The 16,413-nt window shown below is 41.6% G+C and overlaps 1 protein-coding gene across 28 annotated transcripts in view; it reads left to right on the top strand.

The window, feature by feature from the left end:
- Positions 1 to 16,413, top strand: part of ANK2 (ankyrin 2) — a 273,624-nt gene that overhangs the window by 243,636 nt on the left and 13,575 nt on the right. For 15 of the 28 annotated variants that reach the window (XM_054292269.1, XM_054292302.1, XM_054292311.1 and 12 more), the window contains 6 exons: positions 1,369 to 1,597; positions 2,901 to 3,026; positions 3,831 to 3,953; positions 4,746 to 4,775; positions 6,793 to 6,814; positions 9,301 to 15,042. In XM_054292269.1, the coding sequence (XP_054148244.1) occupies positions 1,369 to 1,597; positions 2,901 to 3,026; positions 3,831 to 3,953; positions 4,746 to 4,775; positions 6,793 to 6,814; positions 9,301 to 15,042 (6,272 nt within the window). The remainder of the gene's footprint in view (positions 1 to 1,368; positions 1,598 to 2,900; positions 3,027 to 3,830; positions 3,954 to 4,745; positions 4,776 to 6,792; positions 6,815 to 9,300; positions 15,043 to 16,413) is intronic. The other 13 variants (XM_054292416.1, XM_054292385.1, XM_054292441.1 and 10 more) reach the window with 2 other exon arrangements.

The raw sequence follows: 16,413 nt of genomic DNA, 5'->3' as shown, positions 1-16,413 counted from the left end.
TTAAAAACCACCTGTGGAAACAAGACGCAGAGTTTCAGAGGTCCAAATCCCTAAAACTGTGAAGTCCCCAACAGCAGGGGACTACATGTGATAGCCAGACACTGTATAGTCTTACAATTCATATTTCTAGTAGATCTTTCTTAATCCTGATTATGACAGGAAAATTGATTACTGTTGTTCATGTTCTGTGATACAGGCAGGGTTCCATGTAGAGATTTTAATGGGTTCTGCCTCTTCTTTTTAATCCAAATGAATGTTCAAGTATCTACTTTGCCCCAAACATGATTTGAAATGCTGGTGCAGTTTAAAAAGGAGATTTTTCATCTGATTTCTGATTCTTTGCTGCTCACAGAAATTTTTTTACGTCTAGTTAAGCATTAATGATGGACAACAATTTTACCGTTCATAAAATTAATTCTGTCCAAGATGAGCTTGAGAATGAGATATACTTGCCACGTGAATTACACTGAAGACTTGGAGGCACAATGTTTATTTTCCATTTCCTGAGCTGCAGCTTTTAAAAGACTTAATATCTGTTGGGGCCTTTTAGCCCCTGGTGTTTGACAGCAAATCACTGAGGCATCTGGTGGTTTCTCAGAGGATGTGGCCTCTCCAATTGTAGCCCAGCACAGCATAGTTCTCCCACACAGGAAAAGGAAAGGATCAGTGTGCAGAGCCTTTCTGTAGCACACGTGCTTTCCCTTGCGAGTGTCAGCAGCCTGGGGTTTTGGGCAGTGTCTTTGTTAAGCATTCTTAAGATGAGCACAGCATGGAATTTGCTGCTATTCAGCTGCAGATGAGTAAGTGCAGAACAGCCACACTCCAAAGGTGTGCTTTGGGGTTCTAATGCCGCGTAATCCACCGTGAGGAATAACATCCCTACAGATCAGAGCAGCTTTTGAGCTGTCTCTGACCCCTCCTGACTTCCGCCTTCATCCGCCAGCTGGGAAACTTGAGCTTTCCACCCACACAGTGGATTTTATTGAATAGAAATGGCATCAGCTCCAGAGAAACTCAAGTGGTAGCTGGGAAAGAAGGCAGGACATGTTACTCCTTGGAAAATGCTTGGTGACTAAATTCACATAGGAAAAGTTTCTGATTTTGCATGCAGCTTTGCACAGTGGACAAAGTAATTTATGTTCACCTAAAGACCTCAGGTTTTGCTGTTGTATGTAAGGAATTGGCTGCTATTTCCTTTAAGTTGGGTGGGAGACAAAAACCAAAAGTGACAATTCTTTTTTTACTCCTCTGACTTGTTATCTCCCATTGCTCTGGTTGCCAGCTAGTGCTGCTGGGATGGGAAAACACAGAATTTCCTTTCTTAAAACCTTCTCTGCTGATGGCGCAACTCTTCATTTTCTTTTACAGATTTTGGTTGATAGACTGTCGTCAGACACAAGAATCTGTTACTTTTGCTTCCCAAGTATACAGAGAAATTATCTGTGTCCCCTACATGGCCAAATTCGTGGTGTTTGCCAAATCTCATGATCCCATTGAAGCACGGTTAAGATGTTTCTGCATGACAGATGACAAGGTTGATAAAACTCTAGAACAACAAGAAAACTTTGCTGAAGTTGCCAGAAGCAGGGATGTAGAGGTACTGTACAAGACTTTAAGTTTTCTCCATTTTCTACTGTCTGCTTTTGAACTAATATTTTCCACCTTCTATCTGCCACAAGGACTGAAAAATAATCTGTCAACAAGTACTGTCACAATGCAGTATCAACAGCCGTGATAAGATGGAAACTTGGACTTTTGTCAGGTGTAAGGAAAAAGTAGGGAGGAAACCCTATTCCCAGAGGGCAAAGACAAACTCAGCCCACAGGGCTAAAGGGAGAGGGATGGAGCCAAAAATGGTGTCTAAATCCTGACTTCCAGCAACCCCATCAATGCACATCACTAACCAGAAAGGCAGCTGGCAGGGATCACTGTTTGTCAGCACATTCACATACCAAGAAGTTCAAGTAGCAGGTTTGAATAATATTCTGCTTTATGAAAATAAAATTACATTAAATCTGTTGCTGAGCAGGCAAAAGCTTTCCTATGTGGAATTCAGTAAACTGCCTGCTACATGCAGTTTTTCTGACTCTGTCAGCTTCCTTAGAAGGGATGACAAATTGAAGGTGCTTTAACTTACGTGGCACATTCTGCTTAGTTCTGTCTCTTTTCCATGAGAATCCCACCTTTAAAAGAACTGTCCTCGCTGTTCCTGAAGCTCTGACAGGTATCTCTTGTGCAGATCAGCAAGATAAAATGAGCTTATCAAACTGAAAGACAAGGCTGAATTTCTGGGAAGTAAGGATGAGCCACAAATCGATTTGCAGTTTGAATGGAACATTTCCCAAACTGCTGATCTGATATTCAACCATGTGGAGGGGCCATAACAACAGCAATCTGAAGATACAAGCAGTGCCATTATAGAGAGATTTCAGAGAGATATTTACCTGAAGTCTGCCTTTCAAAAGCTCTTAGGCCTCTGCATATCCAGCTGAAATAAATGGACTCAGTAGGCACACACTCTGAGTTCTGACGGCTGAAGAGAATAATTATTTGACTGTGGTGATGAGGCCAGGTTAGCAAAGTATGCGAAAATTTGAATCAATCAAAAATCAAAATTAAAATCTAGATTTAAAAGTTTCCCTGGATTTATGACACTGAGTAATATACTGTTGTCATTTAAAGTACTGCACTATTGTTACTAAATTAGCAATCTGGTCTCTTTGGAATTTAATAATCCGATATGTTTCCACACATTCTAGGTCACTGTACATAACAAATTTTGTAAATGCTGACAAGTCCCAACAATTCCAGGAACTGATTTGTACTGTTGTAGAGCAAGAAGCAATCCCAATCACCTCCCAAGGATTAATTAACTGTTTCCTTTTTTTCCTTTCCAACAGGTGTTAGAAGGAAAACCTATCTACGTTGACTGCTTTGGCAATCTAGTGCCACTCACAAAGAGTGGGCAGCACCATATATTCAGTTTCTTTGCCTTCAAAGAAAATAGACTTCCTCTGTTTGTTAAGGTAATGTTGCTGGCTCCTGTTTGGATATTTCAAGTTATCACTTGACCATATTTTTTGTGAACAAAGGAAAGCCAAACTACTTAATTTATATAAATTCGCAACTGGAACCTAATTTTATCCCTGTACTATTCCGCTTAAAAAACTTTTTTTATGAGTAGGAAAATTTGTAAAATAAAAGCCAAAGTAAAAACCCTTCATTCCTCTCAAATTAAGTAATGTATTAACCCACTGTGGTCAGAAGGGCTGCTGTCACTGAGGCACCATCACCACCTCTTCTGAGAGGTAGATTAGAGAGCACTGGAAACCTCTTCCACAGACTTTTCCTTCTACCCAGGAATTCCCACTACAAAGAAGAAAACTATTACTGTTATATAAATAACACTCATAGAGAAATGATTTATGAATGGAAACTTCCAGTAAGTGGAGAAAATCAACCCACTCTGTCACTGTGTTGTTTTTGCTATGTGCTGCTAGACAAATTTTAAACTTTCTCCCTCCTTACCAGCATTATTTTGTAAGCTTATTTTAATTTACACCTTTATCTGTGCCACTGCCTTCCTTTGGCTTTGCAGATTGCTCACCCTGTTGAATTTTCCACCAACAACATTCAATATATATTGAATACACAAACACATCCGTATGTACTTTTACAAACAACAGGGGAAAAAAAGTGAAAACACATTATTTTTGCCTCAGTGGACTTTTTCTCCCCATCTGATCCCTCCTGCTGAACAGTTTTTGGGAAACACAAGTAGGTCACACAGCAGAGCAGCAGGTTAAATGTGTTTCTTTTTCCTGTGCCAGGTCCGAGATAGCACTCAAGAGCCCTGCGGACGATTATCGTTCATGAAGGAGCCAAAATCTACCAGAGGCCTCGTTCATCAAGCCATATGTAATTTAAACATCACTTTACCCATTTACACAAAGGTACTGTGAAATTATACCCAGCTGCAGACATCAGCATTATCATGCAAACAAGAAATGAGGATGAGGGCAAAACAAGGTTAAAGCTTTGTGGGCAGGGGCTTGAAAAAGGCAAAAATTCCATGCAAGGGTTTTTGTTGTCTTGAATTTGGTACTCCTAATGCCAGTGTTGGGAGACATCATCAGGTATTTCCTGAGGTCTCAGAAGAGATGAGTGGGAGTGCCCTCAGAGACTAAATGCTTGTTTCCTTAGAAAGTGTCAGTTTATGTTTATTCTCTGAAAACACTAGGGGTTTTTTCCTTTCCTGGTTGGATTAGAAGCTGCATGCCTTTTAGAGATGTATTTGCCCAAAATGATGATCATTTTCTTCTCAGCGTTTTTAGAATATAGTAAATCTTTATTATAGCATTTTAGCATAATTTTTAAGCAAAGCATCTCAAAATTTTTGTGACTTGAAATGGTAATAGTTCTTGAATATTTTAAATGTTTATATATGCTAATTTATAGGTAAAAAAGCATGCATACATTAAAGTTTTGGTACAAAAAAGGATCACTAGACATCTAACTTTTCAGTTTGTATTTTGCTCGGTTCTATAGCCTTTTGTGTTTAAATTGACAGTTCAGTTTTGCTGCTTTTTGTCATAAGAAATCAACTGCAGAAATGTGCTGCATTTTCCTCTTTTCTGTTAAATGTTGTGGGAAGTTACTTTTTCCTATTCTCTTCTGAAAAAAAATTGCCTTTTGCCTGCTCTGTTTCCCCTTTCTCTTTTTGCATGGTGCTTTGGGACCAAAAGGAATCAGATTCAGATCCAGAACCAGAAGAGGTAATGTTGCTAAATCAGCATGTTCTTGCCTACACACGTTGCTCAAACACAACCAACAGGCACAACTCAGAACTGACCTTAGCTCAGTGCTACAGACACTGCAAAGAGGGCCTTGCACAGACTCACTTTGGGAATGGGCAGACTCGAATTTTGCCTATGTTAAGATGGCCAGTCTTCTCCATTTATAACATCCAGTAGATGGATATTACACTTTACTGAGCTGGGTGATGGACATCCAGTACAAAATCAGTGTTAACCCAGAAGTAACAAGTAAAGCTTTAGAATGTTCATCTTTAGCACTAACTAAATTGTATCAGCTCCCCCCTGAGCTCCCAGCCCGGTCTGGCGCTTAGAGATGTTCCTTAAGCTCTGACCCCTACACGGATGAGGAATGTTAGAAAAGCGCCCTCACATTTTGATGGTGTTCAGCTGTTGGGAACACTGTGAGATTAGCCAGCTCCCCAAATATGATGGACATCTTTCCCATGCACTGCACAACAGATTCAGCAGCTCTGTGGCATGGCTTGCAGTTCTCTATTATCATTACAAAAATATTTGCCACTCCTATGGTAAATATTACTTCTATTTTTATAGGAAACTAAAGCACAAAAAGACAAGCTCATTGATGGCTATAACCTTTTTAAACTATTTTTGTTGACTTCATTAATTTATATGTTAATAATATTAATTAGTATGCTGACATAAATCTGGACTGATCTGGAAGAACTGAAAGTGAGGGAAGCTAGGACATGTTAGGGATGCAGGGTAGGCAATTTAGGACAATGTATGCATCAGAGGAATTCAGGCTATTACAGATCTGTTACACACACTGCTGGCTGTGAGATGTAATTATGTGAGCCTAAAGGATTGCCAGGCATGTATGAACACACACGTATGGCCAGGGATTTCCTTCTGTTCAGTGTCAGCTCATGGAAAGGCAAGGGTTTCTAACATCTTGACTGAGACAGCATATTGTATTTATCTTTATAAAGAATAGTTTGAACTCTGTAAACCTTTTCAGCACTTACTAAAACCCTCTGTAAACCTTTTCAGCACTTACTAAAACCTTGGGGGTTTTACCATGTGTGATATCTTGTACCAGCAGTACTGCACAGCTGATTTGCATTCTTCACAGTTGTCCTATTCCTACCACAAGTTTGTATAGTAAATTAAAGCTTTAATGCTACTTCTGAGTTTGCAAATTTTTCCAGAGCCAAATTTAAACAACATGTACTGGTGTGGACAAATGCTAGCAGAACTGAAATAAACTGAAATTACAAAGCTACCTCAAAAATTTGCTTCTTCAATTTTCATGGTCTGAGATTGTGTTCTGTTCAATTCTTTTTTGACAAAGACTGTGTTATCTTTTGAATAACAGAAAAATTGTATAGGTTTTTTGATGTACCCACATAACTCTGAAAAATCAAAAAAGAGGCCTGTGAGGGCCATCACAGCTTCCATTAAAGGTATCAATAGCCATTAGTGGCATCCAGCCCCATGTCATGCCTTGGGCAGTTCTGCCATCATTGGTGCACCTGCATTTCATCATCACTGAGCACAGAGGCAAAAATGCAGTTCATGCTCTCAGAATGAATGTGTCCAAGGAAACACAATGCATGAAACCTCCTGATTGCCTTCCAGATGGACCAAATGCCTTCACTATTTTGCTTTAGACAGAAAGAAATAAATTAAGAGCAATGTAACCACACTCCTGGTAATGCAAAAGTTTAGGTCCTCTATGATTGCTAAGAGCATTTAAAGAAAATACACTGCAACATTTTGCATCTACTGTTGACCATAACTATAGTGAAGTAACCATTTTCTTGGTACTAGAGACCCTAAATAAATTAACTTTTACCGTTATTTTGACTGTTATTTTACTGCTTTTATTGTTATTTTAAATGCATTCTTGGTTCCATTTAAGTCCATGCATCTCTATACAACTAGCATTTCACCTGTGGCTTCTGTATGGCAATTGTATTTGAAGTTTTAAATCTCCTGATTTTTCCTCTTCCAGGTTGATATGACTTCAGAAAAAAGTAAGATTTTTTTTTTTCTTTGAGAATGTTATAATGCAATTTGTATGAGAGATGTTAAGAGTAAAGATAAGCATGAAAAAGCTAAGTTTTAACTGCTATTGCTAGTAACATCAATACTTTAAATACATAATGAAAACCAATTTAATATCTCAGCAGCTATCCAATTCAATACAATTAACATGTACATTAACAAGTAATACAGTTAAAAACCGTTCATCTAAGCCTTTACTTTCCTTTGACATCCCTAGTGAACCTGCTATTGCTATTTTGCTTGTATGAATGCTCATCCCTCCGTTTTTTTTTGTTTTCTCCGTTTGTTGACACACATTCTTGCCTCATATTTGAGACAAATGACAGTATCACTTTTAATGAAAACCTAATGAGGACTCCAATCTATTTTGTTAATCTCATGGAATACAGCCATGCCAAAAAGTGATACTGTCCAAAGGAATCAGCCTGTTTAACCCTCCCTCCCTTGCCCCATCCTTTACTGTGGTGAAATATGGCTGGAAATCTGACCTGACGGCTTGGCACAGCACAAACACCCTCTGTACATGCCCAATCAGGCTGTGACCATGAGAGACCATGGGCGAGGGGTTCACAAGTATCTCCTTTATGGGAGAGGCAAATCAAATGAATCTCAACACACAGAGAAGTGTCTCTAATGAGAGCTGCTTCCAAATGCAGCCATTTATTGGATCTGTTCAGGAAAAGCATGACATCTGCCTTGTTTCCAGTTTGGAGTGCAACATCTCGCCTCCTCTGCAGTTAAAGTGCAGTGTCTTGCATTGTCCTCCTGCCACTTCCTCACTGCCCACTCTGCCAGGGAGTGTTCCTGCTCCAGCCACACACTGTCTGGATAGCACTTGCAATTTATTTCCCACTGGAGTTGCATTGCTTCAGGCTGATTAACTCAATTATTGGCCAGTGAAAGAGTCATATATTTGATATTTATGAAAGTACATATTACAAATTTACAAAATTACTGGCTGGCATTTCAGCATGCACCAGACCATTCATTGTAAAGCAGCAGCACCAAAAGACCACATTTTCAGCACCACAATACCCTGCAGCAATCTGGCTCTAATTAATGTGCAGCACAAATATTTAACGTTCGTTACACTCAGGAGAACAGCGTAGCAAAATGGATCTTTTTTACAAATAAAGACAGCTAATTATGTGTTGCTTAAGGTCTCTTTATTTGCATTAGTTCTTTGACTTTCACTGGGGTGCTGAAATGTGCAGTTCCATGTGACATGCTACCTTTAAAGGGAAAATGTCCATCTGTGATTCCTAAGTATTGTGTTCTGTTTGTAACTTGCTTCAGTTCTCCAGTGTTTTGTACTGTTCAATATCCATTTTCTGCTAGTCCTTGCTGAAATGAAATACTACCAACAGGCAGTTATGGCATAATGGGAATTATCTGCAGCCACCTTCCTGTATATTGATTGCCAGATTAGACAAATATTTCACCACAGTATGTTTACAGTATTTTCATGTACCTTTAATTTATATGAATAATTTTTAGAGCTCTTGTTTATAACCGAAGCTACATACCCAGCAGCATTTGCAACACCTTTGCTTTGCATGGAAATAACTTGCCTTACATGAATTGTACGTATGTGTCTAGTGTGACTGTCTGTGACTTTGGGTTGCCATACATTACATTTTTTAAAACTCTGAAATCACTTCTAAGTTGATTCACAGTTTTTTCTTATTATCTCTCCTTTTCTTCTCTGTCTTCTCTTTCCTCAGTCAGTTCATTAGTTGTCAATGAGGATGTTCCAAGGAAAGGACCATGCCTCTTAAAACAAAAGCCTGTTTGTTTCATTGTGTAGGTGTGAAATCCCCTTAGATGAAATGCCGGTTTGCAGCTGATTCAGATCTCCACATATTTGATCCTATTTTAGATTACTGCAGAATTACTTTTTGCTTTTTATTTTGGTCATTAAGAAAAACAAAACTGTTAACCCAATGTTATTCTGACAGTTTGCTAACACTGGCTTTCTCTTAGAGGAAATCGACTTTGAATCAGTTCTAATGCTTTCCCCTTTTTTTCTTGTTTTTCTTTTTATTTGAACATTGATCTGTAACATCTGAACAATCTTGAGATGCCTCTCTTTGTGTAACTTCACTGTGTTTCTTCTGGTTTTGATTTGAAATTTTGTTGTTGTTGTTTTGGGTTTTTTTTAGTGGTGTCCTGGTTTGGTTTGTTCCAGCTTTGATACTGTATGTGTGGTTGTGCTCTAGAGATAAAGTGAAGCAAGTTATTTCCTGCCATTTTCCTTTTCAGTTTTTTTTCCCACCCCCTGTTAGCTTTGCTTTGCTCTTGTACCCTCAGATCTTGTGGATCCACCATTCCCAGCCCATTTTGTTGACCTTCCCACCACTACAGCCAAAGACTGTCATTTTCAGTCCTGATTACATTTTCCAATCTCTATTTTTGATTTCCATTTTACTTTCAATGTTTTTCATTCGCATCAAAGATGACGAGACAGAATCTACAGAAACATCTGTCCTGAAAAGCCATCTGGTTAATGAAGTCCCTGTACTAGCCAGTCCAGACCTGTTGTCTGAAGTTTCTGAGATGAAACAAGATCTGATCAAAATGACTGCCATCCTGACAAGTGACCCTTCTGATAAATCAGGCTCCATTAAGGTGAAAGATCTTGAAAAGTCCGCTGAAGAGGAGCCAGGAGAACCTTTTGAAATAGTTGAAAGAGTGAAAGAGGACTTAGAAAAAGTAAATGAAATTCTGAGAGGCGGATCCTACACCAGAGAAGAACATGTTTTGCAGAAGTCCCTTTCCAGACAAGAACCCCTAGAAGAAGAATGGATCATTGTCAGTGATGAAGAAATTGAAGAGGCCAGGAGAAATGCTCCATCAGAAGTCACAGAGCCAAGCCACGGAGAAGTCGGGGTAGACAAAGGGACAACAAAAAAAGGGGAGCCAGACATGACAGGAGCAGTGGATTACCTAGCAGAGGATTTGAAAACAGACGTTTCTCTTCATGAGGGACAGCCACAGGCCTTACAAAAGGAGGTAGTAGAAGAGAAAATCAAAGCTGTAGCAGTAAGTAGGGATTCTGAAAAAAAAGGAAAAGAATCTCCCAAAACTGGGAAACCAACCTCGCAGGAGCAACAGAAGGCAGCCTCGGAAGTTAAAAAGCCCCTTAGGCCAAAACTACGAGAAAAGCCAAAGCCGAAGGAAGGCAAGGTACACAGCAGCGGAGAGAAACTGAGACTGCCTAAGCTCACTGCAGATGAGGCACCGGCTGGGGAGCCTGGCCTAAAGGTGACAGGCACTCTGGAGCCCAAAGCTGTGTCCCCTGTTATTGAGGAAACTCCCATTGGCTCAATAAAGGATAAAGTGAAAGCTCTTCAGAAACGAGTGGAAGATGAGCAAAAAGTACGCTCAAAACTGCCTGTCAGAGTTCAGGCAAAAGAAGGCCCTGCCGAAAAGGCGCCTAAAAAATCAGTGCAAGTCAAAAAGCCAGTAGCACAAAAAGCCCAGCCACCTGTCTCACCTTCTTCTAAGACAGAGAGACTTGAAGAGACCATGTCAGTTCGGGAACTAATGAAAGCCTTCCAGTCAGGGCAAGACCCGTCCAAGAATATTTCCGGACTCTTTGAACACAAATCTGTCAAGCAGAAGCAACAGGCCCCTGAGAAGGAAACTCCCCGCAAGAAAACAATTCCTTTGCAGAGTGAAACTAAGCGAGTGTCAAATCTCAAGACAGACAAACAGAAGGACAAACCAAGCTTGGTGTCAAAAGCAGAGAAAGAGCCACAATCAAAGAAAGGAAAAACTCAAGTTTCCACCATCGAAACTGCCAAAAAAGCTAGTGGCAAAGACCAAGTAAAAGAGCAGAGCAGCAAAAAGCCAACCCAAACTCTCCCTCCGGTAATGATTGCTGAAAGTGCCAAAGAAATGGCGACTGGGAAAGGCAGGACTTCTGATGATCAGGGGGATCTTGACTTCCAGATCAGCCCTGACAGGAAAACCTCAACAGACTTTTCTGATGTCATTAAAGAAGAACTGGAGGATAATGACAAATACCAACAGTTCCGACATCTCTCAGTGACAGAGGAGGGAGAGGTTAACTTGGAGCAAGTACTGACCAGTCCTTTTGGTGCTGCTTTTCCCACAGAGTATGGGAAAGATGGATTCCTTCCTGCTCTTTCTCTGCAAAGTGCTGCTCTCGATGGGAGCTCAGAGAGCCTTAAACATGAAGGTGTGACTGACTCTCCAGGCAGCCTACTTGATGGAACCCCTCAGATCAGCTCAGAGGAAAGTTACAAGCATGAGGGTCTGGCAGAGACTCCCGAAACGAGCCCAGAGAGCCTGTCATTCTCACCAAAGAAAACTGATGGGCAAATTGAAGACGCTAAAGGAGCAGCTCAAGTACACACAACAGCAGAAACGTGTTCTACGAAGGAAGTCTCCTCAAAGGAAGATGAAAAAGGTATTACCGAGAGGCAGCTAGATGCTGTTACTGGGACTTGTGAGTCTCATTCTGACCATTTATCAGAAGAGCATGTACCTCCAGCCTCTGAAGAAGAGGCTGATAAACTTAAAGAAAGTAGCTCAGCTTCCATTGTGAAAGATATTAGCAGGGATAAAGAATCCAGAACCACTGCACATTTCACTAAGTCTCCTGAAACACATGACACTGCTTTAGAGAAAGAAAAAGATGTAGCCTGTGAACGCCGTCTTACAGTTAGAAGTCCCCAGAAATTGGAACTTGCACTTGCTAGCCATGATAGTGAAGGCTTTAGCCCAGTTGCAGATGACTCTTTGACTATAAGTCATAAAGACTCCCTGGAAGCAAGCCCAGTGCTAGAAGATAACTCATCACACAAAACGCCCGACTCTTTGGAGCCCAGTCCTATGAAAGAGTCCCCCTGCCGCGATTCCCTTGAAAGCAGCCCTGTAGAACCAACAGTGAAGGCTTGTATTTTGGGGCAGGGTCCTCTTCCGTCTGCTCATAGCAAAGCAGAAACCTGCCCAGAGCTGGCATCGGTGCGTTCCAGGATTCTCCGTGACCCTGAGGGAAGTGCCGATGATGACAGTCTGGAGCAAACATCCCTCATGGAGAGTTCAGGGAAAAGCCCTGTTTCCCCCGAAACTCCTAGTTCAGAAGAAATTAGCTATGAAATCACACCTAAAATGGCAGACATACCAAAGTCAGCCACCATCCCTGAAGTCAACGAAGAACCAGAGGACGAATCGGAAAGTGAACCAAAGAAGAGATTCACCCCTGAAGAAGAGATGTTTAAAATGGTGACCAAAATAAAAATGTTTGATGAATTGGAGCAAGAAGCAAAACAGAAGAGAGATTATAAAAGGAGTTGTAAACAAGATGAATCTTCTGTGGTTGCCAATTCAGAAGCCTCACGAGAGACTGAAGCATCAGAGCAGACTACTGTAGTAGAAAAAGGCATACCCACGGTGGTGACACCTGCTGCTGAATCTAGAAAGAATTCTTCCTCTTCAGAAAGCGAGCCAGAATTGACTCGGCTCAAGAAAGAAGCTGACTCTGGCCTCTTAATGGAGCCTGTGATCCGAGTACAGCCACCCTCACCATTACCACCTAGTATTGACTCCAGCTCTAGCCCTGACGAAGCAGGTTTCCAACCCATTGATTCCCAGCCATGCTCTGTCGGGATAGGTGAGGTTAAAGCACCAGGCAAAGGTGACAAAGAGGAGCTGCTTATCCTTGGGCGCAGCTGTAAGCCTTCCATGGGCACTTGTCCTTCCAATGGTTGTGCGTCAGCAGAAAGTGCAGAATCCAAATGTTGTGATGGTACAGGTGACTGTGAGATGGTCAGTCCCGACAGCCCGGTCACACGATCTGGGTGTACTCCCTGTCACTCTGTTGGTGGCAGTTGTCAAGAAGAGGTTCACACTGAGTCTTCACTAACAATGGGGCAGTGTGATGCTACTGACAAAGGTGTCGAGCCCGCGGCCCTGTTACCACGCAGTGATCTCATTTCTATGGAAGCTGTGACAGAAGAGGCAGATGGTCTTTCTCATGGACACAGTACCACCGAGTACTCTGTCCCATGCGATGGCAAACTGGCCGAAGGTTACACCACTGACCATTCTGCTTCGGCAAGGGATTTGGGAAAAACAGATACAGGTTGTGAGACATCTCACAGGGCTGCTCATGCTGAGGAGCCCTTGCCAGAGTATTCATCCCTAACCACTGATACAGGGGAACTCGACAGCTGTGCAGCAGATGCTGCTGACGGTAGTGCTCCGTATATAGTGAGCCCTTACGAAAATGTGTCTTCTGGACATTTCTTCATTGACACTGAAAGTGAAGTAGGATCTGGTAGAAGTCTGCTATCTAGGGAAACCTGTTCTATTGCAGAAGAGAAAGATCAGACTGGTGAAGTTCTACTTAGCAGAGACATGGGCAGTGAATATTGCTCTTCAGAGGAAGTGTATATGGAAATAGAGCCCAAACCAGAGGATGGATTTCAGACAATATCACAAGGGTCTCCAACCTCAGAATCAACAAAAATATCTGAATCTGCCCTTGAAGATATAAGAGATGAAACAGAGAAATTTGTGGGTCAGGTTGTCATCACCAGAACCGATGTGGATTCTGACATGTGGAGTGAAATGCGTGAAGACGATGAAGCTTTTGAAGCTCGGGTGAAAGAAGAGGAACAGAAGATATTTGGGTTGATGGTAGACAGGCGATCCCAAGGCACAACCCCTGACACGACACCAGCCAGGACACCCACCGAAGAAGGGACACCACTCAGTGAACAAAATCCTTTTCTTTTTCAGGAAGGCAAGTTGTTTGAGATGACTAGAAGTGGAGCCATTGACATGACCAAAAGAAACTATCCAGATGAAAGCTTTCACTTCTTCCAGGTGGGGCAGGAGCCTCAGGAAGAAGTTTCTTTATGTGAAGAAGTGAAAGAAGCAGCAGAGGTGGAATCTTCAAAGCTGAAGGGGTCAGTGGACCCATTTGCACCGTCAGAGTCAGAGGAGTCAGATGTACAAGAACAAGATGCATTGAGATATTCACCCCCATCACCTGAGTCTAGTGATAGATCTGAAGAAATGATGGGTGAAGGTGCCAGCACAGGCACTGCAAAAGCAGATCTTAAATCCAGAATTCCAATTAAAATGGGTATTTCAGCTTCTTCAAAATCACCAAAGAAAGAAATTGCTGCCTCTGAAGCTGAGCCCCTCTCCAGAATGGAGACTGACACAGTTGATAGCAGTCAGGTGCCTTGCCCCATCCCTCCCGAGCAGTGTGCGGTAGAAGATGAATTAGATTTTTCTAAAGTCACTCGATTGGTTAGTTCTGAACAGGGTGAGGAGTCCCCAGACTCTTCCCCAGAGGAACAGAGATCTGTGATTGAAATCCCCACTGCTCTAATGGAGAGTGTGCCTTCTTGTGAAAGCAAATCCAAAATCCCTGTAAGAACAGCTGCTGCCGCATTGCAATCCTTGCAACAATCAGAAAATGAGAGCCTTTTCCCAGATGACTTCCTGGACAGTTCGCAGTGTGAAGGAAAAGATGACCAAGCAAAACCAAAGTCTAAAATTCCTGTGAAATCCGCTTTCCCAAAAGCTGAACCACAACACTCACACGCGGACACGTCCGTCCGCAAGCCAGAGTCACCCAAAGTGCTCGATGTGACGAGTGCAGTCCCCGCAAAGCCAGACAGCCGCAGTAAATCGGAATCTGATGCCACTAGTCCCGTGGACACAAAGACCAAACGTTCCATCAAAGCTAGAAGTTATGCTGAGGCAGAGGCAGAGGCCAGGGAGAGGGAGAGTGAGATGAAGTTTGAGCTAGACTCAGATGAGGCAACACCAACAAGATCGAAGGTATTTTCTTCACGATTGCCAGTTAAAAGCAGAAGTGCTACAGGCTCCCGCAGTGCTTTTAGTCCCACAAAAGAGAGTAAGGACAATTTTTTTGATCTTTACAAAAACTCCATAGAGTTTTTTGAAGAAATTAGTGATGAAGCGTCTAAATTAGTGGAAAGACTCACGCAGTCAGAGAGAGAACAAGAATTAGTTTCAGATGATGAAAGCAGTAGTGCCCTAGAAGTTTCAGTTATTGAAAATGTGCCATCCAGTGAGAATCAGCAGTCAGTTCCTGAAGACATCTTTGACATCAGACCCATTTGGGATGAGTCTGTAGAGACTCAGATTGAACGTATCCCTGATGAAAATGTCCATGACCGTGCTGAAGGTATTTGCCAACGACTGGGATTCCCTGTGCGACGCATGTCATGAATTAAACTCTTTTGTTCTTTGTTTTCTTTGGTGTGTGTGTGTGTGTGTGTGTGTGTGTGCGTTTGCGCACTGGTGTAATGTGTGTGGCATTTTCTTTTCAGCTTTTGGTGGTTAGTTGTGCTTTTTTTTCCCTTGTGAGCTATATTTGGTTTTTTTTGTCTTGTGTCTGTGTTCTTGTCTGTGAAACGATCTCAAGATTGCAAACCATAAATGCTTATGGGAAGTGTTATCTTAATAAGCAAAAACACTTCTAGAAATATGTATGGTTTTGTCATTAAACTGATTGCTTAGGTCATGCGCATTTTGGCTTTTGACTTTCCCTGGCCCTATTAACCCTACTAGCTATTAACTTCTACTAATAATGAAATGCTTAGGCATCAATTGAAAGTGAGACAGGCAAATTTATAGACTTTTGAGTTGGTACACAATGAGAACTGCAGGAGTTTTAAATAATGAAGCTTTTTATGTTCCTTTTTGTTGACAGTCTGTGTCTGAGGAAAACTCTGAGTCACCAATAACTCTTTTAGTACACATTCTCTGGTGCTTGGTTTTTCTCTCGCCTACTTGTGTGCTAGTAGTGAGTAGCCCTAATGGAAATCAGGAGCCGGAATGACGTGCATATCTCGAACCCTAAGCAATTTCCTGATTCAGAGGTGTCACAGTTCACATGTGCATTCAGGGAAAATCAAAACTCAAATTCCACCATCCTAAAATTGGCTTTGGGGATGGGAGGAGCTGTCATTCTCACCATTAGTGAAGTGAATGAGGACTGACGAATGACCATCTGATTTTTCCTTGCCTTCGTTGTTGGTATTTTGTCTCACTCCCCGTCCAAAGGATCAAAGACACTAAAATTAACAGTCTCTCAAATACAGACCATAATCTGACATGCTGTATGGACTGTTTGAGCTAAACTTGCCTTAAAACACAAAGAACATGATCAGAAGCACTGGTGCCGATGAATTCTTCAACCCTGGCATTTACTAAGGAGGCATGGAAAACTATGGCTCTTGACTTAGTCAAAGTCTTCAGCTGGACTTTACAAAGATGTTTTAGAGTAAAATGCCTGGCCAAAATAAGCATAGTAGGTACTTCAGTCCTAGATTAGGTTTTCACATGAACATCTGATTTCCAAATAGAAAAACTAGATAGTCCTATGCTTTTCAAAAAACCAAGCTTTTTGGCTTCATTTTGAACCTAGGGATTTACAAGCTTCACTTGAGTTATGCAGCCTGTCCGCATTTAGGCACAGCAGCTAGGAAAAAGCAGGGCTTTCCCTTCTTGGGCTCTCCCTCCTATGGAAATGTTTTTTAACTTGCAAAAGGCA

The sequence above is a fragment of the Melozone crissalis genome, unplaced genomic scaffold, assembly GCF_028551555.1.
Source record: "Melozone crissalis strain CALT ecotype California unplaced genomic scaffold, PUWL_Pcris_2 ptg000006l_1, whole genome shotgun sequence".
Lineage (NCBI taxonomy): Eukaryota > Metazoa > Chordata > Aves > Passeriformes > Passerellidae > Melozone > Melozone crissalis.
Note: the sequence above shows the minus strand (reverse complement) of the source record. Positions and strands in the feature narration are given on the sequence as shown.